The sequence below is a fragment of the Leiobunum rupestre genome, chromosome 6 (genome assembly GCF_980474605.1).
Source record: "Leiobunum rupestre chromosome 6, qqLeiRupe1.1.hap1, whole genome shotgun sequence".
Taxonomy (NCBI): domain Eukaryota; kingdom Metazoa; phylum Arthropoda; class Arachnida; order Opiliones; family Sclerosomatidae; genus Leiobunum; species Leiobunum rupestre.
This window is the reverse complement of record NC_143389.1, coordinates 48,034,450-48,050,794: the sequence shown is the minus strand read 5'-3', so window position 1 is coordinate 48,050,794 and position 16,345 is coordinate 48,034,450. Positions and strand designations below refer to the sequence as shown.

Below are 16,345 nucleotides of genomic sequence, written 5' to 3'. Positions count from 1 at the left end.
GCATCATGTCTTGGCCTTTCATACTCTCCCTCCCCGACAGTGCCCCCCGCTCTTGCGCGCGCTCGTTATCTTTTTGTTCAAACTTCTCAATCTCCTCACCATTTCTCCTCCATAAGCATTTGTGCCGCCATCCCCGCTCCTTTCTATTAGCAGAGAGGGTAAAGTCGCTTCGCTACTGAGAGGCGTCTCTTCCTATTCCCGCAATGTTAAAATTTCGTTACCAGTTTTTGACGCACGCGCGAATAGAAGAAATTACAAATGAAGTTCAGGATCCCACTACCAGGGTGCTACAGGGTGTCGTTAGTTAAATTTTTTTAGAAGATTTTTGTTACATCCGCAATATGGCACCGATTATTTTCTTATTTCTGATACTAAAAAATTTAAATAAAATGTGAAATGGTTGTTTCATGTGAATTTATGACGCAAGTAAGTACAACTAATTATTTTTAAATATTATATTTGAATATTGAAGTGTCAATTCTTTTTAACAGCCTAAAATAATGGGAAACATAAATAGCCAAGGCCTAACAACAATAACAATAGAAATTAATATATTGGAAATGAAATAAGATCAAATAACTTAATGAAAATAAATAAGAAATAAATATATAAGATAAAGCTTCGAAGTAGTTCAAAAAAGACGAATATGAGGTATGAGTTTAGTGCTGTATCTTCATCAATTTCCTGTCCAGTCTTTTCTGTGTCTTTTTGTAATCATGATCGAGATCTTGTTTTTTCAGGGCACTGTGCATGCAAAACTCAACGAAGAAACTTATCATGTTTTGAAATACAGTCGGACATGTTGAATCTATTGATGCTTGAAACCAAGTCTTGTCAATTCGACGTGTAATAAATTTTTCCATACGCTCTTTGACATTTGGCATGTGAGATAGTAGTTTAAAGCTATAGTATCAAATACCTAATTTGTTTCTGTAATAAACTTTAAAAAATTGTCAGTAGGTACTATAAGGCTACCAAAAGAAGAGTTCTTTGTTGTTTTAAAAAACTTGAAGAAGGAGAGCACATTTGTAGGATCAATAATTGGATTGTTCTTTTTGAGTTGGCTGAGGCAAGAGGAGCATTGGTGGTTTGAAAAACAGCGATGAATTAAATATCCTGATATATAGCTAAGGACATTTTGTTTAAGTAGACTTGGACTCTCAATTGAATTGCATATGCTCTGTTCGAATGTGTTTAGAAGATGATGACAATTGCGTGTTTAAATCTAAAGTTCTTTTACCATTGTGATTAACAACTAAAGTGATGTAATTTATTAAAATTATTTATTATTGAGATAGACAGTTTCAAATTTCAATTACCCTTTTCTGAATTTTCGCATGAAATACTGTTGGACAAAGTGTAATTATGTTCATCTAGAACATTCAATGTGTTTTCCTCTGAAATTGGTTGTGATGCGTTTGTGACCAACGCGCTTTCTTCCAACCCATGTTCATATGTCGCGTATGGATATGCTATACATTTTAGTATATTAATTGTCAGTAAATTTTTTAAACCACATTAAGAACCCTTAGATGTTTTTCTTTATACTTCACTAACTGTACTGGAAAATGAGTAGTGTTAATAAAATATTGTTGGCACAGCTGATGGTATTAGACTATTTTTAGTTTTAATATTCATAAAACTCGTCAGTGAAATGATTAGAGCAAAACCTATGGTTAAAGTGTATTCCGTTGTTTTATTTGTCAGATTCTCGTTTTTTACATTATCCAACTATGATAGGGAACTGAAATTTCAATAAGAAAGTTAAAGTAAAAATAAACCTATGTAAAAAACGCGTATTCACCGTTCTTTTTCCCTTGGAAACTTGAAAAATGATAATCGAGAATTCTTATTTTTCGTATTAGAACAATTTACGGCGGAACACAATGGTCCAGGCATATTTAAAACATTTAAAAACTACTTAAAATGTAAATTAAAAACGAATCAATTTTTGCGTCGTACTAAACTGAATATTGAATCGCGCGCTAGGACTTCCGGATACGCTTGCAGCGCCATCAAACGTTCGGATCCTATGGGCATTTTCGCCGAAAAAAATAAATACGGATTTTTGAACGAGAGACGCCTCTCAGTAGCGAAGCAACTTTACCCTCTCTGATATGCAGAGAGGGTAAAGTCGCTTCGCTACTGAGAGGCGTCTCTTCCTATTCCCGCAATGTTAAAATTTCGTTACCAGTTTTTGACGCACGCGCGAATAGAAGAAATTACAAATGAAGTTCAGGATCCCACTACCAGGGTGCTACAGGGTGTCGTTAGTTAATTTTTTTAGAAGATTTTTGTTGCCGGGAGTAGTGGCTCACTCCTGTAATCCCAGGCGTCCGGGAGGCAGAGTTTGTGGATGGCCGTGTGAGGACGACCACCAATCCCCTAACGGGTGGTCGGAATACTTCCGCCAAGGGTGTCCCCACCCCTGTCCCCACGTATCCCCCCGTTGGCGTGGCCGTTACACATATCTCACCCTGATTAATCAGTTATTGTGTGTGTGCTGGTGTCTAAGGCCTCGGGTCGACACCGATGTGTGTGTATCTCAAAAAAAAAAAGAAAAAAAAAAGAAGATTTTTGTTACATCCGCAATATGGCACCGATTATTTTCTTATTTCTGATACTAAAAAATTTAAATAAAATGTGAAATGGTTGTTTCATGTGAATTTATGACGCAAGTAAGTACAACTAATTATTTTTAAATATTATATTTGAATATTGAAGTGTCAACTCTTTTTAACAGCCTAAAATAATGGGAAACATAAATAGCCAAGGCCTAACAACAATAACAATAGAAATTAATATATTGGAAATGAAATAAGATCAAATAACTTAATGAAAATAAATAAGAAATAAATATATAAGATAAAGCTTCGAAGTAGTTCAAAAAAGACGAATATGAGGTATGAGTTTAGTGCTGTATCTTCATCAATTTCCTGTGTCTTTTTGTAATCATGATTGAGATCTTGTTTTTTCAGGGCACTGTGCATGCAAAACTCAACGAAGAAACTTATCATGTTTTGAAATACAGTTGGACATGTTGAATCTATTGATGCTTGAAACCAAGTCTTGTCAATTCGACGTGTAATAAATTTTTCCATACGCTCTTTGACATTTGGCATGTGAGATAGTAGTTTAAAGCTATAGTATCAAATACCTCATTTGTTTCTGTAATAAACTTTAAAAAATTGTCAGTAGGTACTATAAGGCTACCAAAAGAAGAGTTCTTTGTTGTTTTGAAAAACTTGAAGAAGGAGAGCACATTTGTAGGATCAATAATTGGATTGTTCTTTTTGAGTTGGCTGAGGCAAGAGAAGCATTGGTGGTTGGAAAAACAGCGATGGATTAAATATCCTGATATATAGCTAAGGACATTTTGTTTAAGTAGATTTGGACTCTCAATTGAATTGCATATGCTCTGTTCGAATGTGTTTAGAAGATGATGACAATTGCGTGTTTAAATCTAAAGTTCTTTTACCATTGTGATTAACAACTAAAGTAATGTAATTTATTAAAATTATTTATTATTGAGATAGACAGTTTCAAATTTCAATTACCATTTTCTGAATTTTCGCATGAAATACTGTTGGACAAAGTGTAATTATGTTCATCTAGAACATTCAATGTGTTTTCCTCTGAAATTGGTTGTGATGCGTTTGTGACCAACGCGCTTTCTTCCAACCCATGTTCATATGTCGCGTATGGATATGCTATACATTTTAGTATATTAATTGTCAGTAAATTTTTTAAACCACATTAAGAACCCTTAGATGTTTTTCTTTATACTTCACTAACTGTACTGGAAAATGAGTAGTGTTAATAAAATATTGTTGGCACAGCTGATGGTATTAGACTATTTTTAGTTTTTATATTCATAAAACTCGTCAGTGAAATGATTAGAGCAAAACCTATGGTTAAAGTGTAGGTATTCCGTTGTTTTATTTGTCAGTTTCTCGTTTTTTACATTATCCAACTATGATAGGGAACTGAAATTTCAATAAGAAAGTTAAAGTAAAAATAAACCTATGTAAAAAACGCGTATTCACCGTTCTTTTTCCCTTGGAAACTTGAAAAATGATAATCGAGAATTCTTATTTTTCGTATTAGAACAATTTACGGCGGAACACAATGGTCCAGGCATATTTAAAACGTTTAAAAACTACTTAAAATGTAAATTAAAAACGAATCAATTTTTGCGTCGTACTAAACTGAATATTGAATCGCGCGCTAGGACTTCCGGATACGCTTGCAACGCCATCAAACGTTCGGATCCTATGGGCATTTTCGCCGAAAAAAATAAATACGGATTTTTGAACGAGAGACGCCTCTCAGTAGCGAAGCGACTTTACCCTCTCTGCTATTAGGCTACGGAGCATCTGTGACCTGATGCTTTTATCGACTATCACAAAAAAAAAGCCTCCCTGGTCTCTTTCCCGCGCATTTTTTAAAGGAATAAGATTATAAGAATTTAACCAAGATTTAACGCGGTAATCAAGGTTCGTAAATCGTGCATGCTCTGCGCGGTAATAATTTTTGGACGGGGCTCGCGGCTTCGCACAGTAAACACTTTTTTGTTTGTGCCTATTTATTTTATACTCTTAATTAAAATATATATATATATATATATTTGCATAATAGAGAAATGACGGATCGAAATTCTATGAATAAAAATTTAGACAAAGTCAGGTACCAACCTGCAAGAAAACTGTTCTTGAATCAAATTAAAAAGCTTAAAAAGGTAGAAGGTAATCGCTACACGCTACAATGTCAGAACAAACACTTAACAGTGGAACAAATCTGGTGTGAAGGTAAATTATATTAACTTTAAGGGGCATTATTATTTCCCCTTCCGTGAAGATTTCAAAGTTATAAACACTTGAATCTCAAAATTGTAAATTCAAATTATTTTAACAGTGGACTGCATTACTTGGTAATAATATTTTTCTCTATGGTGTAATAACATTTATTTTTTACCTTTGGAAACTGTAATGAAATGTTAAGATTTAACAATGTATTTTTAGGCATCGTTGAAGTTTTTGAAGGAAGTAAATTAATACTAAATGATAATTCAGGAGTTAAAGCTGAAATCACTATTGCAGACTCCGTACCAATGAGAGATTGGTTGGAACAAGGTAAAAAATGTTTTGTATGTTTTATGTACTTTCTTGCCCATTAAAAATATTAAAAACATTTTATAGGGAAATATGTATCAATTACTGGAATTATAGAAAATTCAGAAAGGAACACGCCCATAATATCTGCCATAAAAATACATCCTTGCCAAACTGATAATATTGCTAAAGCAAAAGAAATGTGGAAATTAGAAGTTACCGATTTCTGGGAATTTCTAATTTCAAACCAAAGTTCTTGAAAAAATAATTTATTTCCACATTCAATCAAAGTTTAAGGAACATAAATATCTAAAACGTTCATTAATATATCAGAGCTATATGTAAAGGAAGAAAATAAAAGGGGGAAAATGTTCTCAATATTCAAGACTTAATTATTAGACATTTACAACTTCAATATTTTTACACGTTAATGCTTATTAATGTGAATATACTCTTAAGCACAACATTTCTATAGAACTTTTCTATGATTTTTTAAACAATTACTTCCACCCACAGCCTTTTCCAAGAAGTAAATTTAATATTTGTTAACTGTCAGATCTATCTTCCGCAATTAACAACAAGTTATTTTATTCATATGACAAATAAGGGTATTTTAATAGTTTTGAAATTGAACCAATTTTGAGTGTATGGTCTAAAAAGAGCAGTCAACCAATCTCTCCTAACATTTGAAATGGCTATAAACTGCCCATATTTGACCAGTAGAGGAGATAAAAAGCCCCTTTAAAAAACAATCCCTTCCAATTTACAAGACAGCTTAAATTTTTTTATATATATACAAATCTATTTCAGTATTTTACAGCTTTTTGGAAGAACCTTTTGGGATTTTTTTAAACTTTTCTTCATATAAAAATTTACCATGGTCATGGTTAAAAGGATTGTTTATAATACAGTATAATCCCTCTTAATTAGATAATTTATCTTATTAAAATTTCATTAAAATAAAGTTTTAGAATTTACAAGCTTGCTAATGCATGATTACACTAACACCAAATCTAAAGAATCTAAATCAGTAAATGAACCAATGAATTAGGGGATATATTTGTTATACAAGCCTATGCCACTAAAATTTAAATATAACTAACTCTAACTGAGATGCAATTTAAGGATTATATTTTCCCATAACTATTTAGATAATTCTTATTGCGGTAAAGGTATTTAGATAGAATAACTGAACTATGGGATTAATAAAATTTGGCTGCCTGTGAGTTTTCTTTGTACATATTTCTATAAATAAAACGCATTATAAATAAGGGTTGTGACATATTAATGTAATCGTTTTGTATGTCAAGTAAAGAAAACCCAAATGGATTTTGAAAAAACTGCCAAAACAAATGCTAATATTGCAAAAAAAAAAACCCTTTTGAGCAGTTCTTCCGAGTATCAAAATAAAGAAAACAAGGTACTAAGAAATTGCGCATTCACTGCTTTTTCCCTCTTTTTCCTGGCTATTAGATGTACAGAGTTCTTTAGAGAGAGAATCATCTGATGAAAGGTCCCTACCGTCGTCTTCATCTCTGAACACTGGGTTTTCAGCAATACTGGAACCCTGATCAGTCGTATCTTCCGTAGGTAAGGGGTCACTGCTGGTGGTATTTGTTTGGAAACTTTCATCTTGATCATCTTTATTATCGTCATAATCATCCAAATCATCTTGTGAGAGAGAGTTTTCGTTCGAAGTATCAGCCGATGATTGACTGTGTAGCTTGAGCATCTGACGTTTGGCAAGGCTCATTCTTGTTAGAGCTTTCATTTGATTTCGAATTGAAAGCATGAATGTTTTGTATCCAAGGCTTAAAGTGGATTAATTAAGTTAAGTTTATGTAAAACTTGTGGTAATGAAAAATAGAAAAGCCTTACCACTCTGTGTTCGCCCAGCGATCGAGAGCTGCGAGTGCTGTTCTTAGGCGCTGAACAGTATCATTAGGTAAATCAATTTGTTGAGCAGCATTCACAACTCGTACAACAGCCATTGTATCCCTAAGAATAACTGATACAAGCAAAGCCCATTCTAGACACCCAGCTTCAAGTAGTAATTGGAGTAAATATCTAAAATCAGACAAAAAAATTTTACAAAAGTATTACAATAATACTACAAATAGAAAATTCAGAAACTTGCCTAAGTTGGACTTCGTATTGCGGAGGTCCCCGGCTGGCTAACTCTAAAGTAATTGCTTCAAGGTCAGCCGACAGAGGTAAAGAAGCCCAGCTACTGTTTTCCTCCAGAGTAGTGTGACTACTCTCTTCACCCCAAACTGAACTTCCCTCTGACATTTCCAGGGTTAAAAGACTTTCATTTTCTAGTTAAAAAGAAGCATGGTTACCTTTACATTATCTAAATAACGGATAAAGAGAGTGACCTCTCACCAGGAGATCTTCTAGGTAATAAATGAGCTTCAATGGTGTGGGAATAATTTGATTCATGGACAGAATTCCCAATTGTTCCATTACTTAAGTAGCCACTGTCTCTTATTTGATTGTTTTTCAACATTGCAGGATCAACGCTTGATCTGTTGATGCTTTCGACTAATGGTTTTAAATTTTCATCAATACTACTAGTTCCTAAAACCGTTTGAAAAGTAATTGATGAGACCAAAATCTAAAATGTTAGAAGTACCCGAGTGTACCTACCAGAATTTTTCCTCGGCAAATTAGTGGCAATGGATATAGGAAGCATTGGAAAAGGCCACTGAAAGTCATGATGCAAAGTTCTCAAGGCTAATATAAAATCATCAATTTGGGCTATTCTTGACCTTATGTATTGGAAGAAGTAAAATTGTAAACAACAAAAACAATTATAAAAATTGGCAATCACAAACCTTTCTTTTCTAAAAAACGTAACCAAATGAAAATCAAGATGAGCAGCGAAGAAGCCCAAATCTCTTAGCCTACCAATAGCCAACAACTTTTTAGCATGTCTGGTTAGAATAGTGTCAATGAAAAACTCTTCCGCAGAGGTGATATCTACAGAGTCCTTTCTTTTTGGAGGGATATTTTTCGGTTCACTTTTCATTCTACCGAGGTCTCTGTGAATGGATTGAGTACCACTGGCTGGTTCGGTAGATGGTATGGAACTCACTTTAGCAACACTCAAAGCGGTAGTCCCACCACTACTGAATGATCTTCCTCTGGTTAAAGACACAGTTCCCATAATCAAAGACAGATCTTCCTCAGTTGGAGAAGCTGCATGAGCGATGGAAAATTTTGTGGTATTGGAAAGAACGGCCCTTGGAGGAGATTCAACATCACTCGGATCTAAAGTAAAAAAATATATAGCAAATGTCAACTAATAAATCAATTCGAAGTGTGGATTGCGACCCATTGGTGGTTCAACAAGTAGTCCAAAGTGGTTAGCAAGCTTGAAAGATAAACCAGGGACGTAATGGCCATCTGAGGCAGATTAAAATGATCCTACCCATGATATAATCGCCCATTAAATTAATATCAATTGCTCTAAAATTGAAATTACACAGATACAGTACCACCCAAAAGTACATATGCTTACCAGATTAATTGGTTCATGTCTAAAATTTTTTCGCGATATTTTGAAACAGATTTATACACAAAAACAAGGCAAATGGTGCCGCTAACCTTTACCTTTGCTAATTCCGCAACCATGATGATTTTACATGTTTACCCCACGTGTCCCATAAGCTATTAAAGGCGCCTCGAAAGATATGGGCATCGGTAACCCTTTCCTGAATCTCCAATATGTGTTAAATAATTGGTATAAAAAAATTATCAAAATCTGTATCGGAATTGGTTGAATTACGAAATCAGGCAAAAGAAGTAAAATTTAAAACACTGCAAATCAGAGTTGAGGTAAGGGGTCAAAATAATTTTTGTGATTGTAGAGGGGTTGTGGATTGAAAAAGTTTCAAAATCACTTGTAATAAAATATTGAAAAATAGCGTTAAAATTTACCTATTGCTCTTAAAAACCTCACAAGTTCCTTCGATAACTGTTATAACAAAAAATTTATTATGTAAACTTAAAGGTCAATGAAAAGTAGTCATTGGTATTACCTCCCATTTAGCATTATCTAATGTTGCATCTAGCAACAAAGTAGCCAAGTGACGACTGACTGTTGAGTTTTCTAGGCTCTGAAGTATGATAAGGTATGAGGCCGCTGTTTCGAGCAGATTATGGTGAAGGCACTCCTAAAAATCATTAAGTAAATAGGTTACGACATAAAATGTTATTAATAAATCCTTTTGCAATTACTTGAAATAAATCTCTGGGGTTTCCAACCGCTGAAAAAAGATGAGGCCATAGTGCCAACTCAGTTTTTCTAGCGCATTGAACGATTGTTTGGAGATAAACTGGAAATTCTTTAATGAAGTCAATAACTCTAGGTAGAAGAGCATCGGGAATTGGTTCTGAAGATGTTGCTTCTTCCTCCAAAACTTCATGGAGGAGTAATTCTAATGAATGAGCAAAGTAGGACAAACTGGAACAGCTACGAGCAATTTCCCAGGCATGGTATCCTAAATTCCTCCGTAGTAGTTGCCTTAAAATATGATGCAAATACACTTGACTCTAGAGGACACAATGAAAGATATTTAAAAAAAAACATGAAATGATAATTAAATTAGTAGAAAAAATATAACCTTACCGATCTTGAAATTATGCTTAAAGGAGCTTGTAGGTTGTTGTCAACTGAACAAAATAAGGAATCATTCTCAGCACCCAAAACCATGGTTTCTTCAAAAAGGACGGCTAATTGGAATAAAAGAAAGTCAAAAATTAGGCAAAAAGACCAACTACGCATTCAAAAAAGGAGGGCATAATCTTACCGAGTGGATAGATAGGAACCTGGATGGGAAGCATGATTCTTTTGGACATGAAATTATGAGATCGAGAATTCTCCCCATCTCTAGGAAATAATGGAAGCCAAACTCTCATTCCATGAGCTCCACAATGGATCCAGAGAGCTTCGGTGAGGTGAGGTGTTCTCCTACTTGTCCGAGATGATACCCAAACATTTTCTACTGACGAAGCCAAGACAGTGGGAGCACTGAAGAGTGGAGCAGTTTGATTATTGTTCTTTAAATCTAAACTTTTTTGAGCGGGATCTTGTTGTAATAGAAACAACCGACCACAAACATTCAACAAGATGCTATCTACCCTTTTACCTATGATAAATTAGATGACAAAATTATAATTGGAAGCGATTAAACAATGAAAATTGGAAAATTAAACACACCAGATTCAGTTCTTAAGGAAGTTAATGTCGAGGAAACAACACAAGCTGGATGAATAACTAAACTAGAAACATCCAACTCCAATATTCGAGCCAGTTGTAAACTTGGCACTTTTTAAGCAAATGCATATTATTATGATTATATGATTAAGTAAAATCTTAGTGTGTAAACAGAAGTCTATATTATTTTTCATAAGTATGACAATTCTTATTGTAACCATTGAAAATGTTTACTGAAACCTTTTTGCGACACTCACTCCGTAATGGGCTTCATCGCTGTTTATACCTTTTCACTTTAGCTTAGCTTTAGACAGAAACAAATATTTTATATTTCTATTAAAATCAGTATGTGAATAGCTCTCAGTAAAATATAGCCATACTTATTGAATAATAATATACACCAGGAGACATGACTAGGAGTTGACAGCGGTTGCCGCGGTGAATGGAACCCGGCGTCGTGAACACAAAAACCCGTTTTTCCCAATAATTCCGCTTTCTACCCACCCCTCGAATTTTCTCTCTGGAGTTTTCTTTTTTTCTCAGCCGTCGCGTAGATACTATACTATCAACATTGCGCCCTCTGGGAGAAAAAAACCCTTCTCGCGGGCTTCCGCTGAGGAGGCTCTACAATCCAGTCAGAACTGGTTTTTTCTTCAGCGGTAGTTCCCACAATCCTCGCTAGAGAGCGTCACTAAAATATTTCATCTCGGGTCCATCTCTGAGACACGGTTTGGGGGGTAAAAGTTTGAGAAGGGAAAGACATGTCTTTCGTTAACAGCGCGCGTTGGGAAAAGCGCCCGGCTGTGAACTCCTAGTCATGTCTCCTGTATAAATTTATGATGGAAAGCAATGTTAAAATTACGTGGACTTGTTTTTTTTTGAATTTGGAAAAGAGTTAAATGAGAATCTGCGCAGAAACTGAGAAGACGATCACCCAGTAAAGAAAGCTGAAGAACTTGGTTGGCAACTTTAGTAACCCTAACGAATTGATTGTCAAGCTTTGCTTCTTTTGGGTAAATTCGAATCTGTCAAATTCAGTGAAACATAAGAAACAGGATTGAGGTTTGAAAATATGTCACTGAGGAATCGTACTTCATCTCTATTATCTCTGAGATTATAGCACCCAACTATTATGTTATCTTGCCACCAGAGCAAACCACCCATCACTACGAAATCCTGCTCTTGGGTTTCATTTCCAAATAATTTCCACTTTTTTAAGTGTAATGAGTAATGGGCCAAGCCAGTTTGACCAGCAACGGCTATATGTTGACCTCCAGCATCAATCGTAGAATACTGAAAATGATAATCTCTTAACTACAGTTTAAATAAAAATATGCTTAAAAACATTCTTACTCTGACAGGCCAATTATTTCCTAAATATGTATATGGTATCTTTAAATAATGAATGTTATTCAAACATTAATCTGCTGTCTTATTTATGGCAAAACATTTCTCATAAAAACAAATCTTACTGGCACAATGACCCACTGCTTGTTTCCCACTAATCTAGCTTGAATATCCGAATCAACAGTATTATATATTTCTTCATCCTCCGCATTCCCATTAGCATTGTCGAGATTCAATGAAAGAAAATTCATTTTTGAGCGTTTGGACCCTTGCACTTGATTAATTACATCAGAGCCAGCTCCGATAAACAAACGATCTTCAGCTTGAAGAAAAACATGTTCCCTTCCAGTCTATAAAACAAAGAAAAAAGTGTATCATTCTCTAAACTAATTTAGAGAACATAAATAACTCAAGGATGCATCATACCATTCCAGCATTAACAGTTAGAGCACTCTTGGCAAATTGTAGTTGAGCCACTTTGGGCTTTTCCAAAGGATCACTCTCATCACCGACACTTTGCGTAACCATCCACAAATGATAGCCTTCAACACCCCAATCCTACCATCAACCCCCCAATTAATTTAACAATTTGCAACAAAAAAATAAAAAAACGTACAAGTGAAGATATTTTAAAAGGATTTTTTTTCAACACATCATTCAAACCGTAGTCCCAGCCTAGCGTACACATTAGAAGAGCTCCAAAAACACTCCACAAAGCCAATCCACCCTTTTCCCAAGCCATGGCTAAGGCTGCACCATCTGGTGACCATCTCATATAACAAACTCCACCAGCAGCTGATACAACATCTAAATTAGATGAACGAAACTTTGATTAACAAGAACAAAATTATAACTTTGGTATGGGTAGTTTTGTTACTTCACCTGGAAAGTCTTTACTCGACAGAACCAGCCTGTGAATTAACGTTAATGCTCCTGTGAGATCATCAATGTTGTAGACAACACCTTCCGATGTTTTTAAACCATAGACAGTAAGCCTGTATCTATGATTTACAGATGTACAAGTAGCGTTGTTTACTTCTTGGGCCCACACACCTTGAATTTTCTGGAAGCGATAAAAATGTTAAAAAAATAACATAAAAAAAGATCCTTTTAGTTTGCAAATTGATTTACAAAAGGGTCTCGTATTAAATAAATTAAGAATAAACATTTTACATATATTTTATGAAATAATAAAAATTACAATATAATAAAATTTTCTATACATACACTTGGATCAAATTTCAAAGTGGGTGCAGTTACAAAAGCAGCTTTCCCATTGGACAATACAACGGAAAAGCCTCCAATGAGTGGAGAGTATTCTATGTCTTCCACATAAACATTAGGCTCTTCAAGCAGAAAAGCTACATAAAAGTCAAAACATCATTAGCAATTTGTAATTATTCATGCAAAATAAAAAGTAACTCGCCTCGGGACAGTTGTTGATCTAATGAAAATGGTATATGGTAGAGATTCCAGCAAAATTCCTCATTTAATTTCCCATCCCAGCGTAATCTCCAAACTTGACTAGTTGCTGTTGCAACCATCATTTCGTCACGTATGCAAGCTAGTCTAATAAGAAAAGTGTAATTGTTTACAACTAAGACACCAAATGAAATATTTTGTTTGTATGCACACCCCCTAATTTTTCCTGGAAGGAATGTCGTGAATGCTAAAGAAAATATTAAAGGTGGAATCTTCTCCTTAATAAATAATTCAGCACTATCTCGTTTGAGACTAGAGATGCTATTAAAAAAAAATCAAGTATAACATTTCAAGATGTAAATGTATAATGTGCCTTTGTATTTACTGGCTGTCATGTTGTTCGTAAAGTCCTTTGATGGATTCATCAACTCCCAACTGATAAAAAAGCAAATGGCTTTCTGAAGTCTGTAATAATTGAGGCAAATATATTACTTATAATTTAAATTATATAATAACTTTTAAGTGTAACAACACAAAAGTAACTTACAGTTACTACCAACATGGTCGAGTCTGGTTTCCATTCTGCAACTTCATTTATCCCTAAAGATGTTAATGACTCTGCCGTTCGATAATGACAAACTACTTGGACTGTAGGCTTTAAGATAAAAATATATTTTTTAGAAAATGTATTACAAATGACATAAGATTAAATCAGTAATTTTTACCTTGGCATACCAAATACTAATGGAGTTATTACTTAAAACCGCAAATAAAGAGCGATCCCGATTAGTACACAAAAATTTTAATGTGGAATCAGTGTGAAGCGCAATCTGTCCAAGTTGAGGGCCCAAATATTTCGGCCAACCAAATGGAAAGTACATTGTTCCAGCGGCCGAAAGGTTCAAAAATATTTACCACAAAAGAAGCACTTTACGCCGAAATAAACATACAAGTCATACATAGGGGTCATCATACTTCTAAGACTTTGACATAGGCATTTTCTCCATGACATAGGTGACCAATAGAAATATTTATGAATTATAGTTTTATAGCATTTTATTCCGTTTTTAAACGACTAATCTCATTTTATACCATTCACTAAACAAAAAAAACTACGTGTGAAATTTACTAAACATCGATGACAAGTTTAAAAGAATCAAATCACGACAAAGGACGAGACAACAGTCACAACACTGCAAAAGCGGTGTTGTCAAGGGATCCTCAATAAAACTTGCAAATCTTCACGCACAAAGGAAGATTCATATCGCATATTTTACGAACTACCCCTTTAATTTGATTACGCAATTTTTTTTTATTATATCCTAGAGGGGGGGGGCAGAATAATTACAATATGGCATTGCGTTACCGGCATGTCAATACAGAGGGCGGCAAAAACATGCTCGATCCTGCATTTTTTTTCGGATTGCTTTATGTTGCCATCTATTTTTGGTTGTAAAAATAAAATCCCATTGTTTCTGAAACTTCACCCCTACTGACCTTTTCTGACGCAAATTTATTTCGTCAACGTTCTACTACAGAATTAAGATCAAAACTAATTGAAATCTCTAAGAAAAGAAGTAAAAACGTTTGGGATATCAAAAACGCATTCAATCCTTATTAGGTATTTGTTCTTTTTTTTATTCCTCTTAAAAGAACCTCATTTGTTTTGTACCTATAATCTTGGTGCTTGGCCTATTCATTGAAATCCACGTTTTTTTGCCATAGAACCCTTTGAATAAATAATTATGAAGAAAGAAAAGTCATCTGAAGTTATTGCCTACAGTGAAATAGCTGCAAGGCAAAATGCTGCCATAGTTGAATATTGTAGAACATCTATGTCAGCTTTATCAGGCTGTACAGCTGGACTACTTGGCTTAACATCATTCTATGGGTTTATATTCTATTTCATAACCGCAACCCTTTTGTGGTTGATGATACTGATGAAGGCTGGAGCTGAATGGAAGAAATTTTTCCGTAGCCGTTCAGCTTTACTGACTAGTGGTTTCTTTGGGGGATTATTTACTTATATTTTATGTTGGACATTTATCTATGGAATGGTTCATGTATATTAAACTATTCAATCACCCTTTGTGTCAAAAAAATTCCATGTTTTACATTTTCCTTTCAATAAAACATTTTAATATATAAATCAATTAACCCTCAATGTTATACATGACTTAATTCAGAGTGTTTTTATTCAAGTTTAATTGATATGAAATATTACATGACGATGGGTATGGAAAATTTACAGCAATGAATTATATTGGCTTGATCTTGAAATGTAAGCCAATTAAAGAAAACACTAAACATTTTAAGTCTTGTACCAAATAATAGAAACACCTCAAACCATCTGGATCCCTAAAAATAAGTCAGTTAAAATTGATATACACTTTTGTTTTCACCAATTCTTACTTGCTCTGATTAACATCAACAAGAGACCCAATCTTTGAAGTTGTAAATGATACATGTTCATCACCCATTACAATTTCAAGTTCCTACGAAGTAACAAAAATAAATATTTTAATTTCAAATTTTTAAACTGAAATATGAGTCTTTCAAAGTAACCTGTCGTCCAACTCTATCAGGTTGTGGCCAAAGAGCATCATCTTCTTGCATCACTTCAGCATCTTCAATAATTCTCTTTAATTCTTCCATAACGCATTTATGAACATAAACCTAAGAATAAACCAAATAATTTTCTACCATTTGGACTTTTTATAATTAATATATACACACCTCTTTTCTAATCATTGTATCATTTTTGTAGTTGGAATTATTTGCATAACGCAGTTTTCCTAGAAAAAATTGAGCCAAGGCTTAAAGTTATTACAAAAAAAAGGCTTAGCGTAAAATGGAGATAGAAAGAAAAAAACACGTACCATCTGGCCGAAATTCAAATTCAAGAAACTCATGTCCAAATTTACCTTTATGACCAACATAATATCGAAGATAAAAGTCCGGGTTTGACATTATTATTTTTTAATTTAACCGAATATAAAAGACAAAAGAATCAAAGCTCAAAATTATCCCTGGTTCAAAGCGTTGAAATAAAATCGTCTGCTTAGTACTTAGTCAGCACACAGCAGGGTGGGAAATAAGGATTTTGTTTGAAAGTGGACAGGTGACCAGTGACCCCCCTGGCCTAGAATAAATAAACTGGACCATGACCAGTGCACGTCGTCTGCTAAATTATAATAGCGTGTTTTAACCATAGAAATGTCATAGGTAACTAGAATGCTGCCGC

General features: G+C 34.3%; 4 protein-coding genes and 2 long non-coding RNA genes across 9 annotated transcripts; 4 read left to right on the top strand and 2 right to left on the bottom strand.

Moving 5' to 3' along the window:
* Window positions 1-344: 344 nt before the first annotated feature.
* On the top strand, window positions 345-1,227 carry LOC149941276 (uncharacterized). Its single transcript, XR_016481375.1, has 4 exons — window positions 345-426; window positions 492-651; window positions 741-846; window positions 958-1,227. It is a non-coding gene; the product is annotated as an uncharacterized LOC149941276 (long non-coding RNA).
* A 1,368-nt stretch (window positions 1,228-2,595) lies between these two features.
* LOC149941275 (uncharacterized) lies at window positions 2,596-3,829 on the top strand. 2 transcript variants are annotated; one of them, XR_016481318.1, is made up of 4 exons: window positions 2,596-2,678; window positions 2,744-2,903; window positions 2,979-3,084; window positions 3,199-3,829. It is a non-coding gene; the product is annotated as an uncharacterized LOC149941275 (long non-coding RNA). The 2 variants fall into 2 exon arrangements; XR_016481317.1 differs by having other exon boundaries at window positions 3,196-3,829.
* A 521-nt stretch (window positions 3,830-4,350) lies between these two features.
* LOC149941274 (uncharacterized) lies at window positions 4,351-5,478 on the top strand. Of its 3 annotated transcripts, none has more exons than XM_090177006.1 (4): window positions 4,352-4,559; window positions 4,639-4,808; window positions 5,022-5,132; window positions 5,199-5,478. In XM_090177006.1, the coding sequence occupies exons 2-4, from the start codon at window positions 4,643-4,645 to the stop codon at window positions 5,369-5,371; spliced, it is 450 nt and encodes a 149-aa protein (XP_090033132.1). In that variant the 5' UTR covers window positions 4,352-4,559; window positions 4,639-4,642; the 3' UTR covers window positions 5,372-5,478. The 3 variants fall into 3 exon arrangements, with proteins under 3 accessions (XP_090033134.1, XP_090033132.1, XP_090033135.1); XM_090177009.1 differs by lacking the exon at window positions 4,352-4,559 and having other exon boundaries at window positions 4,640-4,654; window positions 4,694-4,808; window positions 5,199-5,476; XM_090177008.1 differs by having other exon boundaries at window positions 4,351-4,808.
* Window positions 5,391-14,307, bottom strand: Rich (Guanine nucleotide exchange factor subunit Rich). Its single transcript, XM_090177005.1, has 25 exons — window positions 13,827-14,307; window positions 13,649-13,756; window positions 13,487-13,566; window positions 13,315-13,422; window positions 13,106-13,248; window positions 12,907-13,040; window positions 12,562-12,742; window positions 12,296-12,486; window positions 12,106-12,237; window positions 11,805-12,029; window positions 11,686-11,724; window positions 11,425-11,625; window positions 11,195-11,357; window positions 10,336-10,443; window positions 9,926-10,264; window positions 9,745-9,848; window positions 9,354-9,668; window positions 9,155-9,289; window positions 9,054-9,090; window positions 7,949-8,384; window positions 7,761-7,882; window positions 7,497-7,691; window positions 7,249-7,429; window positions 6,990-7,178; window positions 5,391-6,922 (listed from the first exon to the last, which is right to left on the bottom strand). The coding sequence occupies exons 1-25, from the start codon at window positions 13,980-13,982 to the stop codon at window positions 6,535-6,537; spliced, it is 4,410 nt and encodes a 1,469-aa protein (XP_090033131.1). The 5' UTR covers window positions 13,983-14,307; the 3' UTR covers window positions 5,391-6,534.
* Window positions 14,308-14,584: 277 nt separating this feature from the next.
* EMC6 (ER membrane protein complex subunit 6) lies at window positions 14,585-15,257 on the top strand. Its single transcript, XM_090177375.1, has 2 exons — window positions 14,585-14,722; window positions 14,827-15,257. Exon 2 carries the CDS (start codon window positions 14,847-14,849, stop codon window positions 15,171-15,173), a length of 327 nt encoding a protein of 108 aa, XP_090033501.1. The 5' UTR covers window positions 14,585-14,722; window positions 14,827-14,846; the 3' UTR covers window positions 15,174-15,257.
* Window positions 15,258-15,260: 3 nt separating this feature from the next.
* mago (mago, exon junction complex subunit) lies at window positions 15,261-16,141 on the bottom strand. Its single transcript, XM_090177374.1, has 5 exons — window positions 15,981-16,141; window positions 15,838-15,896; window positions 15,667-15,777; window positions 15,514-15,596; window positions 15,261-15,459 (listed from the first exon to the last, which is right to left on the bottom strand). The coding sequence occupies exons 1-5, from the start codon at window positions 16,069-16,071 to the stop codon at window positions 15,360-15,362; spliced, it is 444 nt and encodes a 147-aa protein (XP_090033500.1). The 5' UTR covers window positions 16,072-16,141; the 3' UTR covers window positions 15,261-15,359.
* Between the last annotated feature and the right edge of the window lie 204 nt (window positions 16,142-16,345).

What these genes read in the sequence shown, in the direction of transcription:
- LOC149941274 (XM_090177008.1), top strand. Translation starts at nt 4,643, where the DNA reads ATGACGGATCGAAATTCTATGAATAAAAATTTAGACAAAGTCAGGTAC. An exon ending in GGAACAAATCTGGTGTGAAG is followed by an intron (nt 4,809 to 5,021) that starts GTAAATTATATT and finishes ATGTATTTTTAG; the next exon opens with GCATCGTTGAAGTTTTTGAA. An exon ending in GAGAGATTGGTTGGAACAAG is followed by an intron (nt 5,133 to 5,198) that starts GTAAAAAATGTT and finishes AACATTTTATAG; the next exon opens with GGAAATATGTATCAATTACT.
- Rich (XM_090177005.1), bottom strand. Translation starts at nt 13,982, where the DNA reads ATGTACTTTCCATTTGGTTGGCCGAAATATTTGGGCCCTCAACTTGGA. An exon ending in CTTTGAAATTTGATCCAAGT is followed by an intron (nt 12,743 to 12,906) that starts GTATGTATAGAA and finishes TATCGCTTCCAG; the next exon opens with AAAATTCAAGGTGTGTGGGC. An exon ending in TTTGCCGAGGAAAAATTCTG is followed by an intron (nt 7,692 to 7,760) that starts GTAGGTACACTC and finishes AAACGGTTTTAG; the next exon opens with GAACTAGTAGTATTGATGAA.
- EMC6 (XM_090177375.1), top strand. Translation starts at nt 14,847, where the DNA reads ATGAAGAAAGAAAAGTCATCTGAAGTTATTGCCTACAGTGAAATAGCT.
- mago (XM_090177374.1), bottom strand. Translation starts at nt 16,071, where the DNA reads ATGTCAAACCCGGACTTTTATCTTCGATATTATGTTGGTCATAAAGGT. An exon ending in ATTTGAATTTCGGCCAGATG is followed by an intron (nt 15,897 to 15,980) that starts GTACGTGTTTTT and finishes AATTTTTTCTAG; the next exon opens with GAAAACTGCGTTATGCAAAT. An exon ending in GTTGATGTTAATCAGAGCAA is followed by an intron (nt 15,460 to 15,513) that starts GTAAGAATTGGT and finishes ACTTATTTTTAG; the next exon opens with GGATCCAGATGGTTTGAGGT.